We start from the raw sequence: 24,760 nt of genomic DNA on the forward strand, positions 1-24,760 counted from the left end.
TCTCCTGGAGGTTTTAACAGGGGACCTGCTGGAGAGAACGCAGACTCATCCCCCTAGTTCGGGTAAGATGGGGGAAGAGAAACGGGCATTTTCTCCAAGTTGGAGAAGCTAGTGTCGGTTTCCCTCAAGACAGTAAAAACCAGACAAGTTTTTCCAGTGGAGACCCAGCTTACGGCCTCTCCTTCCCGCCAGTCACGATGAGTCCATCTCGAAGGGTGGTGTACATGGTGAAGACCGGGCCTGTGTGTGCCTTGGCCACCAGCCGGACCAAGAAGTGGTCCTTCCAGACATAGACGTCCCCGTTGATGGCACCCGTGAACGTCAGGTTGTTCTGCAAACAGAGGGCACCTTGCTGACCAGGGACGCACACCCAGCTCAGGAGGGTCCCTTCTCAGCCACCTGCTCTGGGTTAAGGAACTGGAGCTAACACTGGGGGAAAAAGGTAAAAACCTGGTCAATTTGGTCTTCTGGGCTAAGGGAAGGCAGCTGAATTTGCAGAAAAACCACGAAGAGGAAATGATCAGGCTTTGAAGTTTGGTATGTTTGTTTGGGGCCTTTTACCTCCTCGCTGGTCCATGCCATTCTGTGACCACACCCTATGACAGCAGGGAGAGGTGGGGGCTCCGGCCACAGAGGACCCTGCGGGGCTTGTCTGTGAAATTGACAGACCCACACCTGGAAGACCAAGGGCTGCCTGGGCTCCATAATGTCCCCAAAGGGAGTTTCCCTTGCCACGCACCCCAGAACCCACTGTGGCGCACCAGGGCTGGGCAGAAAGGGGGTCTCTGTCTGGTGGAGGAATTTATCCTAGCATCCCCTGGGACTTCTGAGTCAGGTGTCTGCCTCTGGAACAGTGAACCTCCTGCCCTGGATGGGGCGTCCTACCTTTTCTAATTCACACTTTGAGGAAAAAAGTCAACTCACTCATCTGCGCTAAGGAAGGAAAAGCAAACCAAACCAAACCCACTGCTGTCAGGTCGATTCCAACTCATAGCGGCCCTGCAGGGCAGAGAACTGCCCCACAGGCTTTCCCAGGCCGTAAACCTTTACGGAAGCAGACTGCCACATCTTTCTTCCGTGGAGTGGCTAGTGGGTTTGAACCGCTGACCTTTTGGTTAGCAGCCAAGCACTTAAGGAAGGGAAACAGAGGCTGTAAACAAGCCGACGGGGGTAATGTGGATATGGCTTTCTTGTGGTCTGCACCTTCTTGGCCACCCCCTCCCCCCGCCCTGCGCCCATGCCCACGGGTCGGGGTCCCTCCCGAGAGGCATCGGTAGGAACTCACAGCACCGAAGGCCACAGAGAGCATCGTCTGCATCTTGGCAGCCTCCATGGACCCAGTGACCCCTTTCTTGTAAAGCAGGGCACTGCCTGCCAGGGTCCAGAACTTCATGTGTTTGACCCCAACGGACACGAACTGCGTGTCTGAATCGGGGCGAAATTCCACCACAAATATGCGCTCCAGGTGCCCCCCGCGGCTGGCAACCTTGGCACCTGTGTGGGTGAGAGGACTTGGTGAGGCATCGTCCTGCGCTCTGTCCGGCGGGCTAGGCACGGGAAGCTGCCTCCAAGGCCTCTGCCTCCCCGCAAGGCTCAGAGCACTCCAGTGTTCTTTCTTCCTTTAATGGCAACCCCTCTTCAGACACTACCCCCAGAGTAAGAGAGAGAAAACCCATTGCTGTTGAGTCAATTCCAACTCACAGCCACCCTATAGGACAAAGTAGAACTGCCCCATAGGGTTTCCAAGGAACAGCGGGTGGATTTGAACTGCCGACCTTTTGGTTAGCAGCTGAACGCTTAACCACTGCGCCACCAGGGCTCCAAGAGAGGTGCCTGGGACATTTCCAGGGCTGCGGGGGCTACTGCTCAAGCCCCACCCCTGCCCCCAGCATCCAGGAAGGAAGCAGGAAAGGATGGCCTGGGAGATAGAAGCTTCCAGATGTGAAATAAGGGCCAAATGACTTAAGGGCATCCTCCATCTCCACCTCCAGTCTCCATGTCACCACAGGAAGCCCAACCTCCCAGACTCACTGGGACTCCGTTTTTTATTTATTCCTGAGATCCTCTGCTTTTATTTTATTTTTTAAAAAGTCCCCTGTATTTCTTTTAATTTTCTGTTTTAGGTTTAAAAATGTTCCCTTTCACATCTAACTACTAGCTTTTTTTTGTTGTTTTTCTTAACTCCGCTTATGTTTTATTTAATTTTATTTTTTGTTGTTGCTGAGAACATGCACAGAACATACACCGTTCAACCATTTCTCCGCGTACATTTCAGCGACATCAACTGCATTGAATTGTACAACCATTCTCACCTTCCTTCTCTGAATTGTTCCTCTCCCATTAGCATAAACTCACTGCCCCCTAACCAAAACCAAAACCTGTTGCCATCAAGTTGATTCCAACTCATGGCGACTCTACAGGACAGAGTAGAACTGCCCCCACAGAGCTTCCAAGGAGCGCCTGGTAGATGTGAACTGCCGATGTTTTGACTAACACCCATAGCTCTTAGCCACTACGTCACCAGGGTTTCCACTGCCCCCTAAGTTTCCTGTCTAATCTTCTGAGTTGCTGTTGTCAATTTGATCCCATACAGATAGTTCTTAAAAGAGAGCAATGCTGAAGGCAGGCCTTCTTTACTAGTTAAGCTAAACTATTATTCGGTTTATGTTTTTATTGTCTCTTGGGTCTTATTTGGAAACCCTGGTGTAGTGGTTAAGAGCTACAGCTGTTAACCAAGAGGTTGGCAGTTCAAATCCACCAGGTGCTCTTTGGAAACCCTATGAGGCAAGTCCTACTCTGTCCTGTAGGGTCTCTATGAGTCGGAATTGACTCACAGCAAGAGGTATAAGGGGTCTTATTTAGCCTTATCTTAATCAAATCCCAACTCCATCATATACTTGTGGGACAACTTATTTAACTTCTGTGTGCCTCTATTTTCTCTTCTGTAAGTGGGGATAATAATCGTTGGTGCTGGGTGCTAGAAAGCCACTATCAACTCAGAGTGACCCCATGTGACAGGGCAGAACTACCCCACAGGGTTTTCTTGGCTGTAATCTTTACGGAAGCAGATCACCAGGTCTCTCTCGTCTGGAGCTGCTGGGCGGGTTCGAACAGCCAGTCTGTCGGTTAGCAGCTACCTGTTGCCCCGCCAGGGCTCGCTGGGGATAACAACGGTTCCTATTTTATAAAGGGATGGACGTAGGTGAAGCCCTTAGAAGAGCACCTGATACGGCGAGTCTGGTGTAAGTCGTAGCTGTCATTATTATTAGCACTTTTAGCTCCTTTTAAAATCTCACGACTTCTAGTCTGTTAGTCTGTGTTTTAAGTCTCATCTATTTTGATCATCTCATTATTTTTCAGTCGAGTTTTTAATTTTTATTTTAGACTTCTGTTATCTTTTCTTTAAAGTTTTCTTTTAACTTTCATAAGTCCAATTTCTTCTTAATCATTAAAAAAAAAAAAAAACCCACTGCCATTGAGTTGATTCTGACTCATAGTGACCCTACAGTACAGACTAGAACTGCCCCATAGGGTCTCCAAGGCTGTAAGTCTTTATGGCAGCAGACTGCCACATCTTTCTCTCATGGAGAAAGGGTTTAAACCATTGACCTTTTGGCTGGCAGCTGGGTGCTTAATCACTGCGCCACCAGGGCTCCCTTCTTAATTGTCAGCCCACCCTTTAGTGTTCACTCAGATATGTGTTTCTTTCCTCTTCTTCGTAGCTTATGTTTGTTTGCTTTTATAACGGATCTTTAGTAGTGTGGTGATAGGGGTTCTTGGTCCAGCTGCCCCTTAGGCACTACCTAATGGAATCCCTTTCTAGGGGAGGCTGGGGAGACCCACAGTTACCTCCGCTGGCCTGTAACTCTCTCTCTGCAGATGGAACACTTGACTTAGCTTAACAGGTACCTCACTACCTAGGACTCAGAGCTTTTAAAATCCATGATAGCCAACGACACCATAAACAAAAGACAAACGACAGACTGGGAGAAGACATTTGCAGTGCTTAAAACAGACAAAAGATCAGTCAATAAAGAACTCCCACAGATCACACGGAGCCCTGGTGGTGCATGGGTTAAGAGCTTGGCTGCTAACCAAAAGGTTGGCAGTTTGCATCCACCAGCTGATCCTTGGAAACCCAATGAGGCAGTTCTACTGTCCTCTAGGGACACTATGAGTCAGCATCTACTCCACAGCAATGATTTTTTTTTTTTTTTTTACAATCCACAAGTAAAAGAGAAACAACCCTCCCACCTCCAGTAGAAAAAGAATTTGAACAGGTGAATTACAAGGGAAAAAAAAAAAATACAAGGGTCAATAAAGAGATTAAAAAGAGGATCCATCTCACTAGTCATGAGGGAAATGCAAAATTAAACAATGAAATATACATTTCTTCTAAAACACTTTTTTTCCCCCCTTGCTTTGATCACATGGACACTTCCAGTTGTGGAGATGCCTATTTCCCTCTTTGCATTGGCTTCTGGACTGCTCAGAGAAAAATATTATACCAGTATCTAGGACCTAACAATATGCATTTTATACAATGAACTCATTCTTTACTCCATTTTATTTTGTTTCTCTTACACACACCCCTAAGAGTTATTAAAAAAAAGATTCCCTAACAAATGAGGAATGAATAAAATATGCTCTCTAATGATAACAAAAATGTACATAAACCTCTCCCAGACACACAATATTTATCTGTAAGGAGGACTGATGCCTTTGAATTATGGTGCTGGCAAAGAATGTTGAATATACCATGGATTGCCAGAAGAACGAACAAATTTGTCTTGGAAGAAGTACAGCCAGAATGCTCTTTTGAAGCAAGGATGGTAAGACTTCATCTCATATACTTTGGACATGCTATCAGGAGGGACTAGTCCCTGGAGAAGAACGTCATGCTCTGTAGAAGGTCAGTGAAAAAGAGGAAGACCCTCAATGAGAAGGATTGACACAGTGGCTGCAGCTGGGCTCAAACACAGCAACGATTGTGAGGATGCTGCAGGACTGGACGGTGTTTTGTCCTGTTGTATACAGGGTCGCTATGAGTCAGAGCTGGCCCAACGGCTCCTAATAGCAACACCACCGCGGAGGACTTGAAGTAAAGGAAAAACCACACTGGAGAAGTAAAAGAGAAGAAATGACATGACCACAGTCAACTCAGAAGTGTGGTGGGTGGTGACAGCCTGTTAGATACTGTCTTTGGCTCAGAGCCCTCTGTACAGACTCAGCTGAGACAAAGGGAGAAAGTTACCCCGGAGCAGGCTTCTCTTCTCCCTGGAGCTTGTTCAAAGGTCCTGATTCTGCCAAACTTCCCTTAATGGGTTGGAGTGAGGAAGAGCCTGTGCCAGGGAAGGAGGACAGGGCAGGTACCGCCCAGAGGGACAGATGCATCAAGCCTGAACAGAGAGGGTCAAGGCTGCAGAGGAGGCCGACATGATAACCTTCCTCCAGGAACAGACTTGGTACAGGCCACAGTAGAGAGCAAAGTTAGTACCTCAGGAGAAAGGCATCACAAGGCACATCATGCCCCCCCGTTAGAAAGGGCTTTCTAATGACAGCTTCCCAACAGTGGGTGAGCTGCTTCATGAAGTGATGAGAGCCACGTCCCGAGAAGTATTCAAGCAGAGGATGGAACTCAGCCTGTCAGGAAACACCAGGAGGAATTTCTCTGTGGGATGGGTGATGGATCCTAACTGGACAGGATGACTTCTTCGAGTCTTCCAACCCTAAGATGAGTCTATATTGAAGATGCTCCTATCCCATCTGGGGCTGAGTCTACAGTCAGCTGGCCTCCCAACATCACAAGGAACGAAGCTGTATCCCCAAGACACCCATTGTGGGCCATGTGGACACAACCTACTGGTACCAGGGGCCCAGTTTCCTCCTGATGGAACACAATAAGTGAGTCTCATCGTGAGTCTACCGCCCGCCAGCCAGGGGCTCCGCCTGCTGATCTTTGGCCATCCCTCCATGGATGAAGGAATGGGATTGGAGAAGCCTGGTGTGGAGAAGTGGCCCTGGCTTGGGGTGCCCCGACACAGGCTGTGCGGCCCGAGCCAGATCTCATTGATGTGCTGACGAATTGGTCTGCTTTTCCCCAGCCGGAGCAGTGCCTGACCTGAGCTTATGCTTGGGAGATCGCACGTCTTTGATCCTGAAACGACCAGAAATTTAGTAGCAGCTTGTGTGTGTGTTGCAGGAGTGCAAAAAAGCAATTCTGCTACATTAAAGTAAAGCAAACAATACATTTACTTCACGTAATATAAAGCTAATAAAGTACATAACAAGTAATACCAGTAAACCTTAATTGTAAAATAAATGCCCCTTTCAAAAAACTTAAAATGTCAAAAAGAAACAAAAAACGTGCCTCTGAGACAGTTTCTGTTACGAGGCATTTGGTCTGCTGAGACTGTGACTCTAGAATTCAAGGGCCGCCTGAAGAAACGCTGAGGACAGGGAAGGCTGGGTTGGAAGGGCGGGAATGGAGGAGGCTGCTGCCTTCTGTCTGAGGAGGGAGCTGCCATCGGCGGGGCCCTTCCCAGAGAGCCTAGAGACCCTGCACTAACCGGCAGGACTAGCCCACCAGCCGGTAGCAGCCGTTGAGCAGCAGGTGCTCCAGAATCCCGAGAGCCCTGGTTTCTGCTGACCCGGCAGCAGGGCCTGTGTGGTGGGGCAGACCTAGGGTGGAGCCCAGCTCACGGTGTACGGACAGAAACCCCAGCTTCATTACCTTCCTGCCAACGCCAGACAGTGATGGTGTGCTCGGGGTCCACGCCCACCGACACCAGGAGCTTCCCGGTGGCGCTGAAGTTGATGTAATTCACCCCCTTCGAGTGGAAGCACCGCAGCATGGACAGGGTGTGTTTGGTCATGGCGTCCCAAATGTGGATTGAAGGAGTTGTCCCTGGGTGTGGGAGGCATGACAGAGAGCAAGGCTGAAGAACAGCCAAGCCAAGGCAACCAACCCGCAGGCCCATTTAAGAGCCTTTCTGAGAAAAATGCTTAGGGGCATTCCAGCTACTGGGCCTAAGAGACCTGAGCCCAACCTGGCCAGAGGAGGAAGACTATGGGAAACATGGGCTGTGCTTTTAAAGGCAGAGACCTAGGATGGTTACATCCAACACACACAGTCATGGCGGATTTTATACAAAGGAAACTGGTGAGGTCACTGACTTGTATCTGCCATTCAGCTAGATACAACCAGCAAACGTGATACACCGATAGGATTTTGCTGTGCAGATTCAGACTACTCACGGATGGAACAGCCTTACCTGGGGCTTCCGGCCCGTCACCTGCATTGGGTGGGCAATGGCAATGAGGAAGCGTCAAGGGAAAACAATAGCTAAGATAAGTCATGTGTCTAATAGCGAAGCGCTTAACACCAGCATCAGAAAGTTCCAAAGAAATTAAAAAATGAACATGAGGTCAATGGAAACAAGCAGGAAGATAGGGTTGTAAAAACTGTGTTGGAAATGACAAAGTAAAAAAAAAAAAAAAATGAAAAAAAAAACTTTTCACAAATGTGAATCTGCTCACATTTGTCACTGGCAGTTTCCCAGGGTGCAGGCATGTGTGTTGGGGGAGGTTCAGATGAACCTATCAGACAACGTCAAAGCATTATTCTCTTCTTGCCAAGCACAACCACCTGCCTCCAGTCCTGGGCTCTGCATTGGACACGTGAGGTCTGAAACAGTATCCTCCCAAGTCCACCAGGATGTGGATTGTCAGAGAGCCCTGGTGGCGCACTGGTTAAGAGCGTAGCTACTAACCAAAAGGTTGGCAGTTGGAATCTACTAGCTGTTCCTTGGAAACCCTACGGGGCAGTTCAACTCTGTCCTGTAGGGTTGCTATGAGCCAGAATCGACTCAACAGCAACGAGTCAGAGTTAACTCAGGAGCACAGACACAATCAGGGCTCAAACCCAACAGCAAGGTCAACAAGAAATGGTGGGTGTCAGCAGCCTGCCCACTCCCTCCCCCAGTAACTGCTAATAAGTCAATGCCCCTGCTCAACTGGGAGGACCTTCGGGGAGACCCACCTACCTATCTGGCTGGTGGCCACCACGTTTCTGTACTTGGGGTGCTGGTTCACAGTGAGGCAGAGGATGTCATCTGTGTGCTCCAGGTAGAAGCTCTGGCTCCCTAGGAGAGAGGATCATGGAGGGTGAACAGCGACCCCAAGTACCTCTCAGGGCAACCCCAAAGCTTCAAGCAGAGTCATTGGAAATGCCTTGTAAAAGTGAGCATGTAAAATTCCTAAATTCTCACTTTTAAGATCATCCCTAGGGAGAAGAAGATCACTTTTAAAAATTTTTCATGTGTTCTAGGTCTGGGAGAACAAACTCCATTCCAACCTAATCTTATGTGGGTCCAAAGTACAGGTCACGTCCAGCAGCTTCCAAGTCACAGTCCAAAATGATGGGGTGTGACGTTTCCTCCTGCCCATTGCAAAGGCCCGAGGGTGCCACAATCCTCAACAACGCACGACTCAGCACAACATGTCACGTAATCATCCAAAAGGGGAGACTGTGGAACAGGAACAGGTCTACTTGGCAATTCCCTTTTGGTCGTCTTTATTTGGTGCCCTGGTGGCACAGTGGTCAAGAACTCGGCTGCTAACCAAAAGGTCAGCAGTTTGAATCCACCAGTTGCTCTTTGGAAACCATATGGGGCAGTTCTACTCTGTCCGATAGGGTCACTGTGAGTCAGAATCCACTCAACGGCAATGGGCTTGGCTTTATTTATCAAAGTGCCAATCCACTTGGGTGCCTGGTTGGCACAGGTGACGGCTTCGGTCCCTACAGCCCTAACTCAGTGCACATCATGGGAAGTGGGAGGAAGTGGAAGAAACACTTTACCATTTATTGCAGTAAATGGGTTTGCTGACATCCAAAGTGGCCACTGTGGGCCCACCACATGCCCAACACTGAGAGGTGAATGATGATGTGGATATACAAGGGAATGGCATATTGCTACTAAAAACGATAATATGGGGCTGGGAACTTGAGAAAATGTATAGAAAATTTCAAGCTCCCCACCCTGCAAATGACACAAATCAATACGTACCAGTGATTTCACCCTCTAAAGCTACACATGAACAACGATGCAGAACTCGGTGGGGCATAAAAATCTTAAAAAGGTTTGTTTTGAGATATGAAGCAAATAGGTGGTGGAGATATGGGGTCAGTGGTGTATCTAGGGTAGTGCACTGGCCCTGGACAAGGGGCACCACTAAGCAGTTTCTAGTAACTAGGTACGGCCCAACATCTCTCCTCACGCATGGTAATGCGTTAATTAAAAAATATTAACAAGCTTGACTTGTAATTCTGAGCTGATATTATGGTAAAGTTATCTAAAACAGGGGTGTCAGTTGTTTGCACAGGGGTACAATTTCAGTGCTTGCCGTAGGCGCCATTTTCTGTAGATACACTGCTGGTCATACCTGGTTGACAGGAACTGCTCAATGGTGCCATGCACACAGAGATGTGCGATACCTGCCCTACCCTAGCTACGCCTCTGTTAGTGGGGGTCTGTTAAATTAGTTTCTGGATGTTTCTTTTTGTTGGAAACGTTTCCTAACTTTTTAAATTTAAGAGTCATCATTTTGTCATGGGACACTTTGAGCATTTCTGTTCCTTGTTTAATTGGTATAATTTTCATTGGCTAAGTAGTCAAGACAAACAAAACTTGGAAATCAGAGCTGCTAAAAAGCTGATCAGTTAAAAATTAATCAGAAAAGTTCCCTTGTGGTTTGTTCTTGGTTATGATCTTTAAAGAATCCGTCCACTCCTCACTCCTCTTTCTGGCTTCTCTGCGTCCCTCAGTCTCAGGGGAGCTGATGTAAACAAGGACTTCCAACGATACCTCACTTGTAGGGTCTACAAGGCAAGGCCGGGCTGACGCCAAAGATCAGAGGGTTCTGATTCTTGGAACATGAATCTAGCATTTTCTAGAATAAGTGATACCAGTCTGGAACTGCATGGAATGGCTGTAAAGCGAAGAAAAACACTTAAGCTTTTCGGCACCTGAAGAGTGGGAAGTACATAAAAGAGTTAGAAATAAAAGCCGGAATCGGGAAGGTGGCTGAGTTACCTGTGGAGAGGTTCTGAACGACACCGGCTGCTGCTGTGTGGAAGATGATGTCGGCCCCATCATTTAGGTAATGCAGGTTATTGCGACAGTCGAATCCTCGGTAGCCAAACACATGGTCTAAAGCCAGCTCCTACATTCACACACAGAGACCACAGCAGACCCTTAGAGGAACTAAGAGCAGAGAAACAAACCTATGCTGTGTGAACAGCTGTGTGCGCCCTCAGCACTAGCTGGCTCTTGGTGGGAACAACCACACAATAGCAACATTTTGCTTCTTGATTAGCTAAGGATAAAATTTACACAGCCCTTTACCTGGTCCTCTGAAATGCTAAGGATGACAGATTATGCACAGACTTATAATTCGTTTTCTACATAAGGTAGATCTACTTCCTGGGTCCTCAGGGGAGCCAAAGTCTCCTGACTTGCCACCGCGCAAAAGTTACTTAGCAGCGTTCTGTCTGGGCCTTGGCAGGTGCTCTGTGAATGAGCTGAATGGTGGCACAGAGATCTGCTCTGATAAAAAAATAAACTCCCCTAAATAAAAACCAGGATTGGCGGGGCAGAAACGGAGGCAGATGCCATGTTCATTCTGGTGCTCGGTGCTTGCCCACAAAGTTTCTACACATTCGCATTTTTTTTTTTTTAAACAACTCCATACTGTTCTGGGTTTACAGTTTCTCTCTTCCTGTCTTGTCTTCCATGGCAAAGAGCAGTGGAGATTCATTCAGTTCCACTCACGATCTGTATTAAGCATGTATCTGGCCAGGTGCTGTGCTGGTTGGTGGGATACAAGGTTAAGATGTAAGTCCTTCTTCTCTTCTTGTCTAGTGTCTCTGATGCTGCCCTTTCTTCTCTCCCAAGCACACCCATGGCCAATATTGGATTAATTCAACTAAATACCGTGACACTTCCTTACTCAAAAGCTTTCACTGTCTCTCACTGCCTGTGGGATAAAGCCCAAACTCCTTAAGTTGGCACATTAGCCCCTACCCACAACTCTGACTTACTTTCTGTATCCCTTGGTCAAGCTGACTTGTCTATTTAGCCCACATATTACAAGCTTTCCTATCTTGATGTTTTTGCTTTTTTAGAAAACCTCTCACATGAAAGAACGTTCTTTGTAGTTCATTCATGTCTATGAGGCTAAATGGGCACACCAGCCCAAAAGCAAAGACAAGAAGGCAGGAAGGGACAGGAAAACTGGATGAATGGAAACAGGGAATGGAAACAGGTGGAGAAAGGGAGAGTGTTGACCCATCCAGGGGTTGGCAACTAATGTCACAAAACAGTTTGTGTATTAACTATTTAATGAGAAACTAATTTGCTCACCTAAAGCACAATTAAAAAAAAAAGTCTCTCATGTTGAAAGTCCTTCTCCATTCAACTTAGCCAGTGTCTGTCCATGCCTCAGTCTCCCTTCTGGAGGGTAGCTCCTCCCAAGTATGTTTTCTAGAAATACGGTGTGCAATATGTCACTGTGCCCCTCTCCTGGTGACCCCAAATGGGCCAGCCAGACTGTCTGCCCCAGGACTTTAGAATTGGGACAGTGGTAGCGTTGGCTGTTTAGTTAACTGAGGAGATGTAAGCTCAAGTGCTGGGAGGCACCCACAGTCTACTGCATGCAGGTAAAGTCTTTCAAGTTTTTTTAGAGAAAGGGAAGGATGTGACAGACACACAAAAGGCCCTGTTAGGCAGAAGGGAGGCACCATCTTGGTGTAGGATGGCTTTTCAGCTCCTGGATCCTGTCTTTCTTGAAGCTTAGCACATTTCCTGACCTGTGCTGTGTTCCAAAATAAATCCTCCCAATAAATCCCCTCTCCCTTTCCAGTAAAAGGTGGTTCCAATCCACTAGCCATTCCTCAGGAGAAAGATGTGGCAATCTGCTTCCATAAAGGTTTGCAGCCTTGGAAACCAAATGGGGCAGTTCTACTCTGTCCTGTAGGGTTGCTGTAAGTCAGAATCGACTCGAGCAGTGGGTTTTTTCGGGGGGGCCTTCCAACAAAAAATTTGAAGACGGGTTTTCTGGTCTCAGTGAATTTACAGTCTATCAAGGGAGACAGCTGAGTAAGAAATAATGGCAGTAGGGTGTGTGGTGAGGGCTGTGGGGATGGGGTGTGGGGAGAGGGTGGGACGCCGCATCAGGGAAGATTGCACAGAAAGGGCTGGGGAGAACCAGTGTGTGGGAAGGGGGCAGGAGAACCTCCTAAGCAGAAGGAATAAAGATACAAAAAAAAAAACAAAACCAAACCCGTTACCATTGAGTTGATTCTGACTCATAGCAAGCGGCCCTACAGGACAGAGTAGAACTGCCCCACAGGGTTTCCAAGGCTGTAAATCATTACAGAAGTAGACTGGCACATCTTTCTCTCGTGGAATGGCTGGTGGGTTCAAATCTCCCACCTTTTGGTTAGCAGCCTAGCATTTAACCACTGCGCCACCAGGGCTCCTTGAATAAAAACACGGGGGCTTGAAAGTCTGAGGCAGGCTCAGAGAACATTAAGGGGTCAGTTTGGGGTTGGAGATTTGAGTGGCGGTGAAGAATTACAGGTGATGAGCTTGGAAGGCGCCTCCGGGTAACGTTTTGAAGCCTTGACTTAAATCCCATCGGCTGGGGTGAGTTGGCATGAGATTTACAATGTAAAGTGCTCGCTGTGGGGGCAGCAAGCATGTCAGAGACGAGTGTCTGGAGGCAGGAAGAACAGTCAGGAGGCAGCTCTGTGAAAACAGCGTCTGACGTCTCAACCACTGAGCTCAAATCCCTCTCTACTTACTGGCTTGGTGAGCCTGGGCATGTCAGTGACCGTTCCTGAGCCACAGTGTCCTCATCTGTAAAATGGGAACACCAACAGCACCTCCTCAGGCTGTGAGGGCCATCTGAAATCCTTTAGAGGGAATATGTAGCCCGGCACCTGGCACAGTAAGTGCCCAAGGACACCAGAGACAGTGCAGCACCATCATCTCTTTGTCTCTCTGTGTGTGTGTGTAAGGGATGCTGAGGGCCCGAGTGGTACTGGGTGCAGGGAAAAGGGGCCAGACTTGAGGGTACATTTCAGAATAGTACCGACAGGACCCCGTGGCAGAGCTGGGGGAAGGCACGTGCCTCAGTGGACGTGATTTTGGTTACTGAGATGGGGACACATGGTATGTAGAAGGGGGTGGGAACAAGAGAGAGCCAACTGATCCATTTGGACTCACTTGAAGGTATCCGGCCAATGCATTTCATGACCTCTTTTGGGGGCCCTGGTGGCACAGCGGTTAAGCATTAGGCTGCTGACCAAAAGGTTGGCAGTTTGAATCCACCAGCTGCTCCTTGGAAATCCTATGGGGCAGTCCTACTCTGTCCTGTAGGGTCACTGCAAGTCAGAATTGACTTGACGGCAATGGGTTTTGGTTTGGGAACGTATCCATGGGACATATCCATTGGGTGATGTTCACCAGGCAGGCCTTAGAACATTCACGTCAGCTTAAAAGCAAAACACTTAAACTTCCTCACCTCGACCAGTTTCTTTTTTTTGGTGACATTGTTCTTCTGGAGTTTCTCAGGCTGTGGAGCTGCTCGGCTGACGGGTGGCCTGGAACAGAGTGGCCGGGGAAGCACAGCGTTGAACAAGAGGTAGCACGGTGGCTTGTCCTGCGCAGTCAGCTAAGGCCAATGCCCAGCTCCTCCCCCCGCCTCCCCTGAGGCCCTGCACCTGGGTTTGCTCTGTCCTGGCCCCTGCCCACAAGAAAAGTCACCCCTGACATGAATGGTCCCACGCAGCCTGAGTCACCGGAGTCAGGATCAATCCTGCCCACCCTCCTCCACCTGCATTATCCATGGATTCCAAAGAGGGGCTTCTCTTCAAACTAAAGAGGGGCTAAGCACAAGACGGAAGAGGCCATAACTGCCTGAACCCACCAGCCTTTTTCAGGCAGGGATGGGCCGAAGTTGTTAAGAATTACATGGCCACTGATCATGGCGACTTAGGAGTCAGGCTCTGGATGGGGTATGTGTGAGGTGCCCAGGTCCTTCTCACTACACAAAAGGGGAAACAGGAAGTGAGGGGATAAAAGAGAGAAGGAACTCGAGCCTCTCAGTCTGTCCTGTCCCTCAGGGCTGTGCTCTATTAAGCTGTTACAGTCATATCCAAGGTCGCTTCTCCCTTTTCAGTTATGGAGACTTGCCCCGCCACCTCAATTTAATTAAGAAATTTTATGGCGGGGTAGGCCCTGATGGGCTCCTATCTGGCTAGGCCAATTCTTGGTTCTCTTGGATGAGGCTTCTCTGAGACTAGGAGCCCAGGAAGGGTGGAGGGAAGCCTGAGCCAGTTCCCATTGTTCCCAACTGGCGAGTGATCGCTCTTGGGATAAGCAAAGAGAAAGGATTACCTTGATCCCCTTGTAAGCAGCAAACAAAGCCAAGTGAGAAACTTAGTACAGTTTAGAGCAGCACTAGCAACCAGCAGCCTCATGCACAAGCATTTTCCAAGTGGACAGACATTCCCGTGTGGCACAAACCATGCTTCCCCAGCATGCCAGCAAAGAACTAAGACAGAAACGAAAGAGTGCACCAGTCTACAAACCCAGAATGCTCATACCCTGATGCGTCTGGGCAAACTCTGCACTAAAGCGCCTACAGAATAGGGAGAAAAAAGGAAGCCTTGTCAATGCTTCCCGCACGCTCTCCGTGGAGTTACGAATGTGCCCGGGGACTCTGCTCTCCTGGGAGGGTGCGCTGGGGAGAACGTTGTTGTCGGAAAAACAACAGCATCCTCCTGGATGTTGGGGCGCGGGGGGACTATGCACAATGGATGTTTTGTTTCCAAATCAAGTTGAGCTCATAATTGGGCCTAACGATTCCCCGTGTTTGCTGGTAGCTCAGCTTGCCTGCTGGGACGGCTTGCGTTTTGGAGCTGGGGAAGACAAGGCACCTTTATTTTCTCAGAAACTCTTCAATCAAAACAGGTTACGTAATCATATGTGAAAAATGGACCAAAAGGCATTGTAGTCACCACAGAAGAACGGGTAGAGAGCACATCTCTGCAAAGCGACACCCCCGGCTGATGTCATTGCCACCAAATGGAGCAAACTCGGGAGGCAGGCGGGGGCAGGCGGGTTCTCACAATGAGACACTTCCTTCCCACTAATTATCGCTTCCCGGGACATCTGCTCTTTCTTCTGTTTTAGTGGGACTTTGGGATGAAATCCAAGGGCTTCTTTTACCTAAGAATGTTTACGTGTATGACAGAAGCAAGCCAGGGTCTGTGATGACAGCTACAGCCATGGTTGCTAAGGCATCGTTGGAGGTGAAGCACGGGGCTTGGTTCCGGGGACACACAGGTTGTATAATACGTAAGATATTATACAGTGTGTGTGAGTGTGCATACAAGCAGACACTGTGCGCTTATATATACACACACGAGACTGTATATATACACAGAGAGGCAGTCGGATGGTTTTTTTTTTCACCTTGGTTTTCAGTTAAAAAACTGAAAAGTCAAGCAATCTCAGAATGTTTCTTTCTTATTTCACAAGCAGATGCTTTTACAGCCGTATCGCTTCAAAACGAAGATGAGCGGGGCAGAGGGCAGAGACCTGCGTGGTGGCAAAGTCAGCGGGCTGTCAGGATGGCCCCTGCGCCCGGCTGTGCGCTCTGCACGGACACTCAGTGCTGCGTGTTCGCCGAACACCTGAGCTTTTCCAGAGTGCTGTGGATACTTACTTGACAATTCCCTGCCTCCAAAGGAAAGCAAGTTAAAACACAACACAAGTATTAAAGGCTTCTTGCCAGGCAGCTATAAACAGCGTTCTATCATCAGATGTGGGAGGAGCTGCCAAAAAAACGTCAAACATAGCCAAACACTGGAGGCTTAGCATACTTCAACGGATCTAGATCCTTCCAGACTCAGATTCCATTGGAAATGTGGCTCTGAAAAGCTTTGCTGAGGTGGGAAAGAGCAAAAGGTGTCAGGGCATTCACTCCATTTCAGCCCAATAAACCCTTTTACAGTTGGTTGCTCCTGGTGGGCACACAGCTTGGGAGAGCTAAGAAGGTGATGAGTGCCCTTGGGAATTGGCAGGGAGCCCCTGAAAGGTCAAAGCTGGGAGCTGGGGGGTTGAGGGAAGAGGTGGGGGGAGGAGAGACACAAAGGAGCCCCCTAGGGGCAAGCAGGCCTTTGAAGTGAGTCAGGCAAACAAAGGAGAGAGGGAGCTTCCATCAGACAAGAAATTTAAGGAGGGAGCCTGGCAAGAAAGCAAGCAAATTGACAGTGAGGGGAGAGAACCGTGGACAGGCCTGCCATCCACAGAGAGCAGGTGGGAAGCTCTGCTGAGGAAGAGGGGCAGAGGAGGAAACTCAAGGAGGGGCTGGTGGACTCGGGCAGGTGACTTGGTGTTGAGTCATGAGGCAGTCCTGTTCCTGCCCAGTTCTGAGGCTGCAGGCCCGTGGGTACCCCGCTCCACCGCAGAAACAGGGTGCATTCTGTGGGCAGGGCAGGACCAGGGGAAGGGCAGTCCCTGCTGTAATCCTACTGTCCAGCAGCTGAGCTGCTGATGAGAAAGCCTAGACTCATGTGAAGATGTGTGGGATATTTCCCTGACACAGGCTTTCGCTCCACAGAGGCCACTAAGGGTGGCCACTGCCTGGGTGTTTACCCCTCTGTGTCCCTCCCCGAGGTGCTGGCCTGGCAGAGTGCAGGGTGGAGCAGAGCGCAGGGTGACCTGAGATGCGTAGGAGACGGTCAGAGCTAAGGCTCCTCAGAGAAGCTTCTGGAATGACTGAGGAGGTTATGAAAGTCAGTTGCAACCCAAGATCAGGACCAACTGGAGAGAAAGGCTTGGAAAGGCTGCAAGAGAAAGTCCTTCAGAGCAGTTTTTATAAAGACCCGTATAGGGCGTGGGGAACGCGACTCCATTCAGCCAAGAAATGCACCTTTGAAACTGTTTTTTAGCATTTTTAGTCACACAATGTTTAAAGTGCCCTCAGAGGATTCTAAAATGTGCCAGAAGCTGCTCCAAGGGTTTTCAGAATTTCTTGTGGAACTCAGCTACCCTTGATCCTGGTTTTAGGTGGGAACCAGTCCATGAGCTGAGCACCCTTTTAGAATTGTCCTCCAACAAGTTCGATGGCCCCATGGAAGGGCTTCAGGAGCTCTGCGAACTGCCTGATACTGATGCAAAGTTGTACCTGCACGTGTGCTTTTTCTGGGGGAAGGAGCCATGACTTTAATCAGATTTTCAAAGATGTTTGGGATTAAAAGAGAGAGAGCTCTAGAAAGAAAAAGAGAGAAAGATTATTGTTCTAGGATAAGTCCAGGTTTAGGAAAAGTCTCCAAAGCCATGGGGCACTCTGCTATCGCAAGAAAAGAAACTGGATTCTGCTAAATGTATCACTGTGACTTCCAGAACCATGTGCAGAGTTGCCCAGCGGCAAAGCAGAGTCAAGGGAAGTAAATCTGGCAGGAGAACCACAGGATGCCAGACGAAAAGCCTGCCATCTTGAAAATGCTCTTGACTGAAGCCTGCATCACAGCCTTATTATTTTTTAAATGCTGATATAGTCCCAGACTTGGCCATTTTAGGTGATGATCAAATTATTCAGTTGAAAGTTTAAGGCAGGAAGGATGGAGTGGGAGAAACTTAGAGTGAAGATGGGAAAACTATTGAAGAGGCTACTGCAATGACCCAAGGGAAGGATGAGGAAGATGAAGATTCGGACTTAAGCCATGTCTGTGGAGATGGAAACAAGTAAATATTTGAAGAAAGTAGACTTCGTAGGACTTTGTAATTGATTGGCTCCAGAGGGTGAAGGAGGAAAAACAATCCAAGTTGACTACTGGGTTTCTGGCTTGGATATCTGGGTGGATGGTGGTACCACTGACTGAGACAGGAGGAGATTTATGGAGGGAGATGATGAGTTCAGTTTTGGCAAACTGATATTTGGACATCTGTGGGATGGCTATAGTAGTTGGGGGTTTAGCTGAGAGGCTGGGGTCAGAGGAATGATCGTGGGAATCCTCAGCCAATAGGTGGATAGGAGATTGATCAGAGAGAGGGTGTAGAATGAAAAAAGAGGAAGGAAAAGGTGAAATCCTGAGGACCACCAGAATGTGAGGGGCTGGAAGAGGAAGCAGAGGTGGGACACTGAGAAGGAATTGTTGGAGAGATAGGAGGAGGACCAGGAGAGATTGTTTCTAAAAAGTCAGTGAGAGAAGTATGCTGTCCAATATGGTGGCCACTGGCCACATGTGGCTCTTAAGAACTTGAATTTGTCTAGTCAAATTCAAATGTGCTGTAACTGTAAAATGCACACTGGATTTTGAAGACAGCAAAAATAATTTTTAAGAAAGAATGCAAAGTAATTCAGTAATTTTTATATTTATTACATCCAGACCTCACTGGATAGAATAAACAATCAAATCTACTACATCTGTGAAAAGAGACGATGGAGGAGCTCAATATCATCAGTCAGAACAAGGCCAGGGCCCAACTGTGAAACAGACCATCAATTGCTCATATGCAAGTTCAAGTTGAAGCTGAAGAAAATTAAAACATGTTCACAAGAGCCAAAGTATGAACTTGAGTATATTCCATCTGAATTTAGAGACCATCTCAAGAATAAATTTGACACATTGAACACTAATGGCTGAAGACCAGATGAGTTGTAGGATGACATCAAGGACATCATACATGAAGAAAGCAAAAGGTCATTAAAAAGACAGGAAAAAAGAAAAGACCAAAATGGATGGCAGAGGAGACTCTGAAACTTGCTCTTGAATGTAGAGTAGCTAAAGCGAAAGGAAGAAATGATGAAGTAAAAGAGCGGAACGAAAGATTTTTAATGCTCAAGAAGACAAGTAAAGTATTACCATGAACTATGCAAAGACCTAGAGTTAGAAAACCGAAAAGGAAGAACACACTCAGCATTTCTCAAGCTGAAAGAACTGAAGGAAAAATTCAATTCTCATATTGCAATGTTGAAGGACCACAGTGGTTAAGAGCTCAGCTGTTAACTAAAAGGTTAGCAGTTCGAATCTACCAGCCACTCATTGGAAACCCTGTGGGGCAGTTCTCTTCTGCCCTATAGAGTTGCTAGGAGTCAGAATCATCTCGACAGCAATAAGTGGTTGGGTTTGGTTCTATGGGCAAAAAATTGAATGACGCAGGAAGCATCAAAAGAAGATGGAAGGAATACACAGGGTCACTGTACCAAAAAGAACTGGTCAACGTTCAATCATTTCAGGAGGCAGCATATGATCAAGAACTGAGAGTACTGAAGGAAGAAGTCCAAACTGCACTGAGGGCATTAGTGAAAAACAAGGCTCCAGGAATTGACAGATTACCAATTGAGATATTTCAACAAATGGTTGGAGTGCTGGAGGTACTTACTTATCTATGCCAAGAAATTTGGAGGACAGCTACCTGGCCAACCATCTGGAAGAAATCTATATTTGTGCCCATTCCAAAGAAAGGTGATCCAAAAGAATTCGGATATTATCAAACAATATCATTGATATCACACCCAAGTAAAATTTTGCTGAAGATAATTAAAAACGGTTGCGGCAGTACATTGATATGGAACTGACAGAAATTCAAGCCAGATTCAGAAGAGGATGTAGAATGAGGGATATCACTGCTGACGTCAGATGGATCTTGGCTGAAAGCAGAGAATACCAGAAAGATGTTTACCTGTGTTTTATTGACTATGCAAAGGCATTCAACTGTGTAGATCATAACAAATTATGGGATAACATTGCAAAGAATGGGAATTCCAGAACACCTAATTGCACTCATGCAGAACCTGTACATAGACCAAAAGGCAGTCATTCAAACAGAACAAGGGGACACTGCGTGCTTTAAAATCAGGAAAGGTGTGCATCGGGGTTGTATTATTTCACCATACTTATTCAATCCTATGCTGGACTATACAAAGAAAAACATGGTTTCGGGATTGGAGGAAGACTTATTAACAACCTGGGATATGCAGATGACACAACCTTGCTTGCCGAAAGCCAAGAGGACTTCCCTGATGAAGATCAAAGACTACAGCCTTCAGTAGGGATTACATTTCAACATAAAGAAAACAAAAATCCTCACAACTACCAGTAAGCAAAATCATAAATGGAGAAAATATCAATATCATCAAAAATTTCATTTTACTTGGATCCACAATCAACGCCCATGGAAGTAGAAGTCAAGAAATCAAACAAAGTATTGCATTTGGGCAAATCTGCTACAAAAGACCTCTGTGAAGTATTAAAAAACAAAGATGTCACTTTGAGGACTAAGGTGCACCTGACCCAGGCCATGGTATTTTCAATCACCCATATGCATGGGAAAGCTGGACAATGAATAAGGAAGACTGAAGGAGAATTGGTGCCTTTGAATTATGGCGGTGGCAAAGAATATTGAATATATCGTGAACTGCCAGAAGAACGAACAAATCCGTCTTGGAAGAAGTACAGCCAAAATGCTCATTAGAAGCGAGGATGGCGAGACTTCATCTGACGTACTTTGGACATGTTTTTGGGAAGGACCAGTCCTTGGAGAAGGACATCATGCTTGGTTAAGTAGAGGGTTAGTGAAAAAGAGGCAGGCCCTCAATGAGATGGGTCGAGACAGCGGCTGCCACGCACGATGAGCTCAAACACTGCAGACCGTGGGGAGGGCGCGTGATGAGGCAGTTTTGCTCTGTTGTACGCAGGGTCACCATGAGGCCAAAAACACTCAAAGGCACCTAACCACAACAGCATCATTGGGTGTATTCAGTTAAATAAAATATATTATTAAAATTAATTTCACTATCTATTTTAACTTTTCTAATGTGGCTACAAAAAAATTAAAAATGATATACATAGCTCGTATTGCATTTCCACTGGACAGCACCACCATAGAAGAAACAAGTTCTTCCTTTTAGCAAGATAAAGATAGAGAAGAGTCAGTTGGATTCGAGAATTAGAAAGTCACCATGTCAGCAGAATGGTGGGAAAGAAGACAAATGGAATAGGCTAAAGGGTGAGGGAGAGGGGCCGACTCAACAGCAGTAAACCACAATGTATGTGGAGACCATCTTACATAGTGCCTCACACATGGATGAACCTCCTCTTGAGGAATGTGTGTGTGGGGGGGACGGGGGAACTATTAAAAGCAAAAGCAAAAAGAATGAAGGAGAGACTCTGAAGTCTGGATGAGGAGGGCAGGGGGGAGGGAAGGCGAGGGTGGGAATTTGTATATAAGCGTGTAAGATCAGTGCAAGGATTTGCTTGTTCCTGAGGAGAGGTGCACACTGATGAGAAAGACTGGAATGTGACTCTTGACTGAGACATGGACCCAGCTATAGCGGTGAGCCTGCACACCTGGGAGAGAGGGGGAGCAATGAGACAGCAGGGGCATACAAGAGGCTGGGGTCCAAGCACCAGCTGAGGGACCAGTCTTGAATGGGAGGAGGGATTTGATGCTCTGAGAAGAGAAGGAAGCAGGGGAGAATGATTTATGTGGGAGAGAGGATGGCAAGCAAGACAGGAGAAAGACAGCAGCAGTGCCAGGATGAAGTTTGTGCCCGATGGTTTCTATTTTCTCAACGAAGGACGGTAGAAAAGTCATCTGCCAAGAGTGGAGGGGTTGGGGTTAGCCAGAAGGTTGAAGGGAAAAAAAAAAAAAATCTCATTGCCGTCAAGTCGATTCCAACTCATAGTGACCCTCTAGGACAGAGTAGAACTGCCCTGTAGAGTTTCCAAGGAACGGCTGGTGGATTCAAACTGCTGACCTTTTGGTTAGCGGCCAAGCGCTTAACCACTGTGCCACCAGGGCAGAAATTGAGGAGAGGGCAAAAGCCCGGGTGACTGCTGAGAGGGTAGAAGAGGGAGCAAAGCAAAGACAAAGATAGGATGACGGAGCCATGAAGAGGATGTTAAGTGCAGTTGGCAACATGGCCTCTTGGGTGGTGACAATCTGCACCTACGTGTGAGAGGTGGGTTGTGGGAGAAGGGTAGGGGTGAAGGCCCAAGGTGACTGAGAGGACAGAGTTTAGGCAGACAGAAAAATAAGGAGGGGGGTGATGAACCAGGAAAATGGAGGTGTCTAGGCACTGGATGTCTTCATGAGGATGAAGACCATGTGTACTAGGAGTGAGCCATCTAACGGTCATGTCACTGAGGGACAGAGGAGTTCAGGTGACAATGTAGCCCACAGCCCTGGCAGGAGCTGGGTTGGAACTCCTCAGAGACAGGAAGGTAATCAATATCAGGAACAGGGAGCGGTAGAAGATGGCAAAGCAAGATGTGAACTTCAAAGGAGTGAGGCCAGGCTGGTTTAAGAGCACTAACATACTTCAAATCCACAGAGCACCCTGGCCCTCCAAGCCTAACAGCCCACTAGCATCCTTTCCAGAGGCACCCTGCAAATTCCTTGTCAATGAGAGGCTCCACCCCACTGACTGGACCAAGCTCCGAGACAGATGTAGCAGTTTTGACAGAGCTCAGTATGCTAAATTCAGCCGCTCTTGATTAGTAGATTGTCAGTTCTTAGCAGCTCGTACAAGCTCACAAAGCAGCTACTGACCACTGATGACAAAGGGCCTCTGTCAGGCCTCTGGAGCTGAGGGGACCACCCAGAGAGGTGGGCTGCTCACTGCCGCCATGGAGGAAATTGCTGTCCCCCTTTACCATGCCCACCGAGCCTCAGGCAAGCTTGAAATGTGGCCTTACTGATTACATACGACATTTTAAAACATCGGGGACAGGTTCTCCCTGCAGATTTCTGGCCCTAATGGTAGCACAGAAGGTTAGAAAAAAGATGGGATTACCTATACACTATGGTGTGTTTCAGTTCAGGGACATCTGACTAAACCCCCCATTTTCCCATGCTTCATCACTGGTGAGCGTGTTTTTCATCGTAAATCTGCTGACAAGCCTTGCATTTAAAATAGGTGTGATGGCTACAGTACCACAGAATTTTCTTCTCGGTTCCTTTTGCCTGGGATTATCTAAATAGATTTAAACCAAATAAACGTTTTAATTCCCAGTGGACAGATGGCATAAAGATGAAAAACCACTTAACCAGGAGCAGTCGCATGGGTGTTGTTGGATCTACGAGGATCTGGCCATTTTCCAAAAAGACGCATGGGTGCTGAAGAAATGAAGGTAAGAGTGAGACAAACTTCTCCTTTGGTCACTCACAAAGGATGGGCTTGCAGGCCATTTTGAAAAGAGATTAATTTACTTAAATATTAAAAGAAGCAGGCTAAGTGGATCCGCTCATTAACCTACTCTTTCAACAGGTATTTGTTGAGTGCGTGCTATGTGCAAGGTGCGTGACACACACAGGGTGGTAACCACCACAGACACAGAACCGACTTCCTCCCGGGAACTGAGGGTCTTATAGACAAAGTTTACAGTCCAGGGGAACTTTAAATATCTCGATGCCATCGACTCATATAGTAAGGAACCAAGGACTAAAGACGGTGGTTACTTTGGAGCAGAAACAGAACAAAAACCAACAACAAGCCCCGTAACACTCTTTACAAACCCACGGTGTACAGCTTTCTTTATAGAACTTCCTTTTGGCTTAAGTTCACAAATCTATGCACAATGATTCAGAGGGATATGAGATATTAGTAGAAGATATGTTTGTACTCATTTATCTTCTTACCCATTCAGCCATAGAAACAGTTGAAGAAAAAGGCTCGAAATGCCTAGTGCTAGAGTGGAAGCCTGGGGCCATTTGGTGCTAGCACCCACCAGTTCACAGATGAGGGCACCACTATTTACACAAAGTTCAAAGTCTGCTTTTAATCTTGGTTTGGTAAAAGTTACGATGGTTTCTTGGTTTTCAAAGGAACATATGGTATAGATTGTGAGTAAATATGTACCAAAAAAAAAAAAAAAAAAACCTTCAGAACCAAACTTGTTTATGCCAAGTGGATTCCGACTCATAGGACAGATTAGAAGTGCCCCACAGGGTTTCCAAGGAGTGGCTGGTAGATTTGAACTGCCGACCTTTTGGTTAGCGGCCAAGCTCTTAACCACTGCGCCACCAGGGCTCCAAATATATATCAGAGGGACTAAAACATTAACGTACGGGTATTCACAGATGCCCTCTTTATACTCCTCTGCTAATAATTCCAGTACAGCCCCCTTGGTGTCTCCTCACGTTGTATCTGAGATGGCATGGGGGGTGAAGTTGCCATTGTGGGGAAAGGCAATGTGGGGCAGAAACTGCTCCATTCCCCACGCTTTCCCATGAAGGATTGGGAGAAGAATTCCACTTGGGACTCACCCCTTTTCATTGAAGTCTGGAGGTACCTAAACCGCCCTCCCCCCACTAAACCAGGATGAGCACCTCTTGTCTGGAAATTGTGAGCTCCTGCTGTGCTGGGGAGTGGACAGCTGGCAGAGCCTAGAGAGGAGCCCTGCACTGAGGGAGGAGGACAAGGGTCCTGGTTTGCCTGTAGGTCCACAGCTGAGGGTTGATAAAGGTTGATGAGACGCTGACAGCTGGGATTCAGCCAAATGTGGGTGAGTTTTGCAAGGGGCCACTGGTACCTGAAGGAGCCCTGGTGGGCCAGTGGTTAAGCACTTGACTGCTAACTGAAAGGTTGGTGGTTCAAATCCACCAGCCATTCTGTGGGAGAAAGTTGTGGCAGTCTGCGTCCAAAAAGATTTACAGCCTGGGAAACCCTATGGGGCAGT

At 47.5% G+C, this 24,760-nt stretch overlaps 1 protein-coding gene across 1 annotated transcript in view; it reads right to left on the reverse strand.

The window, feature by feature from the left end:
* Positions 1-24,760, reverse strand: part of EML6 (EMAP like 6) — a 253,307-nt gene that overhangs the window by 8,182 nt on the left and 220,365 nt on the right. Inside the window, exons 28-33 of the mRNA XM_064277085.1 lie at positions 13,588-13,666; positions 10,095-10,224; positions 8,046-8,144; positions 6,734-6,907; positions 1,286-1,494; positions 174-331 (exon numbers count right to left, since the gene is read on the reverse strand). Of these exons, the coding sequence (XP_064133155.1) occupies positions 174-331; positions 1,286-1,494; positions 6,734-6,907; positions 8,046-8,144; positions 10,095-10,224; positions 13,588-13,666 (849 nt within the window). The remainder of the gene's footprint in view (positions 1-173; positions 332-1,285; positions 1,495-6,733; positions 6,908-8,045; positions 8,145-10,094; positions 10,225-13,587; positions 13,667-24,760) is intronic.

This window comes from Loxodonta africana, chromosome 26 (assembly GCF_030014295.1).
Source record: "Loxodonta africana isolate mLoxAfr1 chromosome 26, mLoxAfr1.hap2, whole genome shotgun sequence".
NCBI lineage: Eukaryota > Metazoa > Chordata > Mammalia > Proboscidea > Elephantidae > Loxodonta > Loxodonta africana.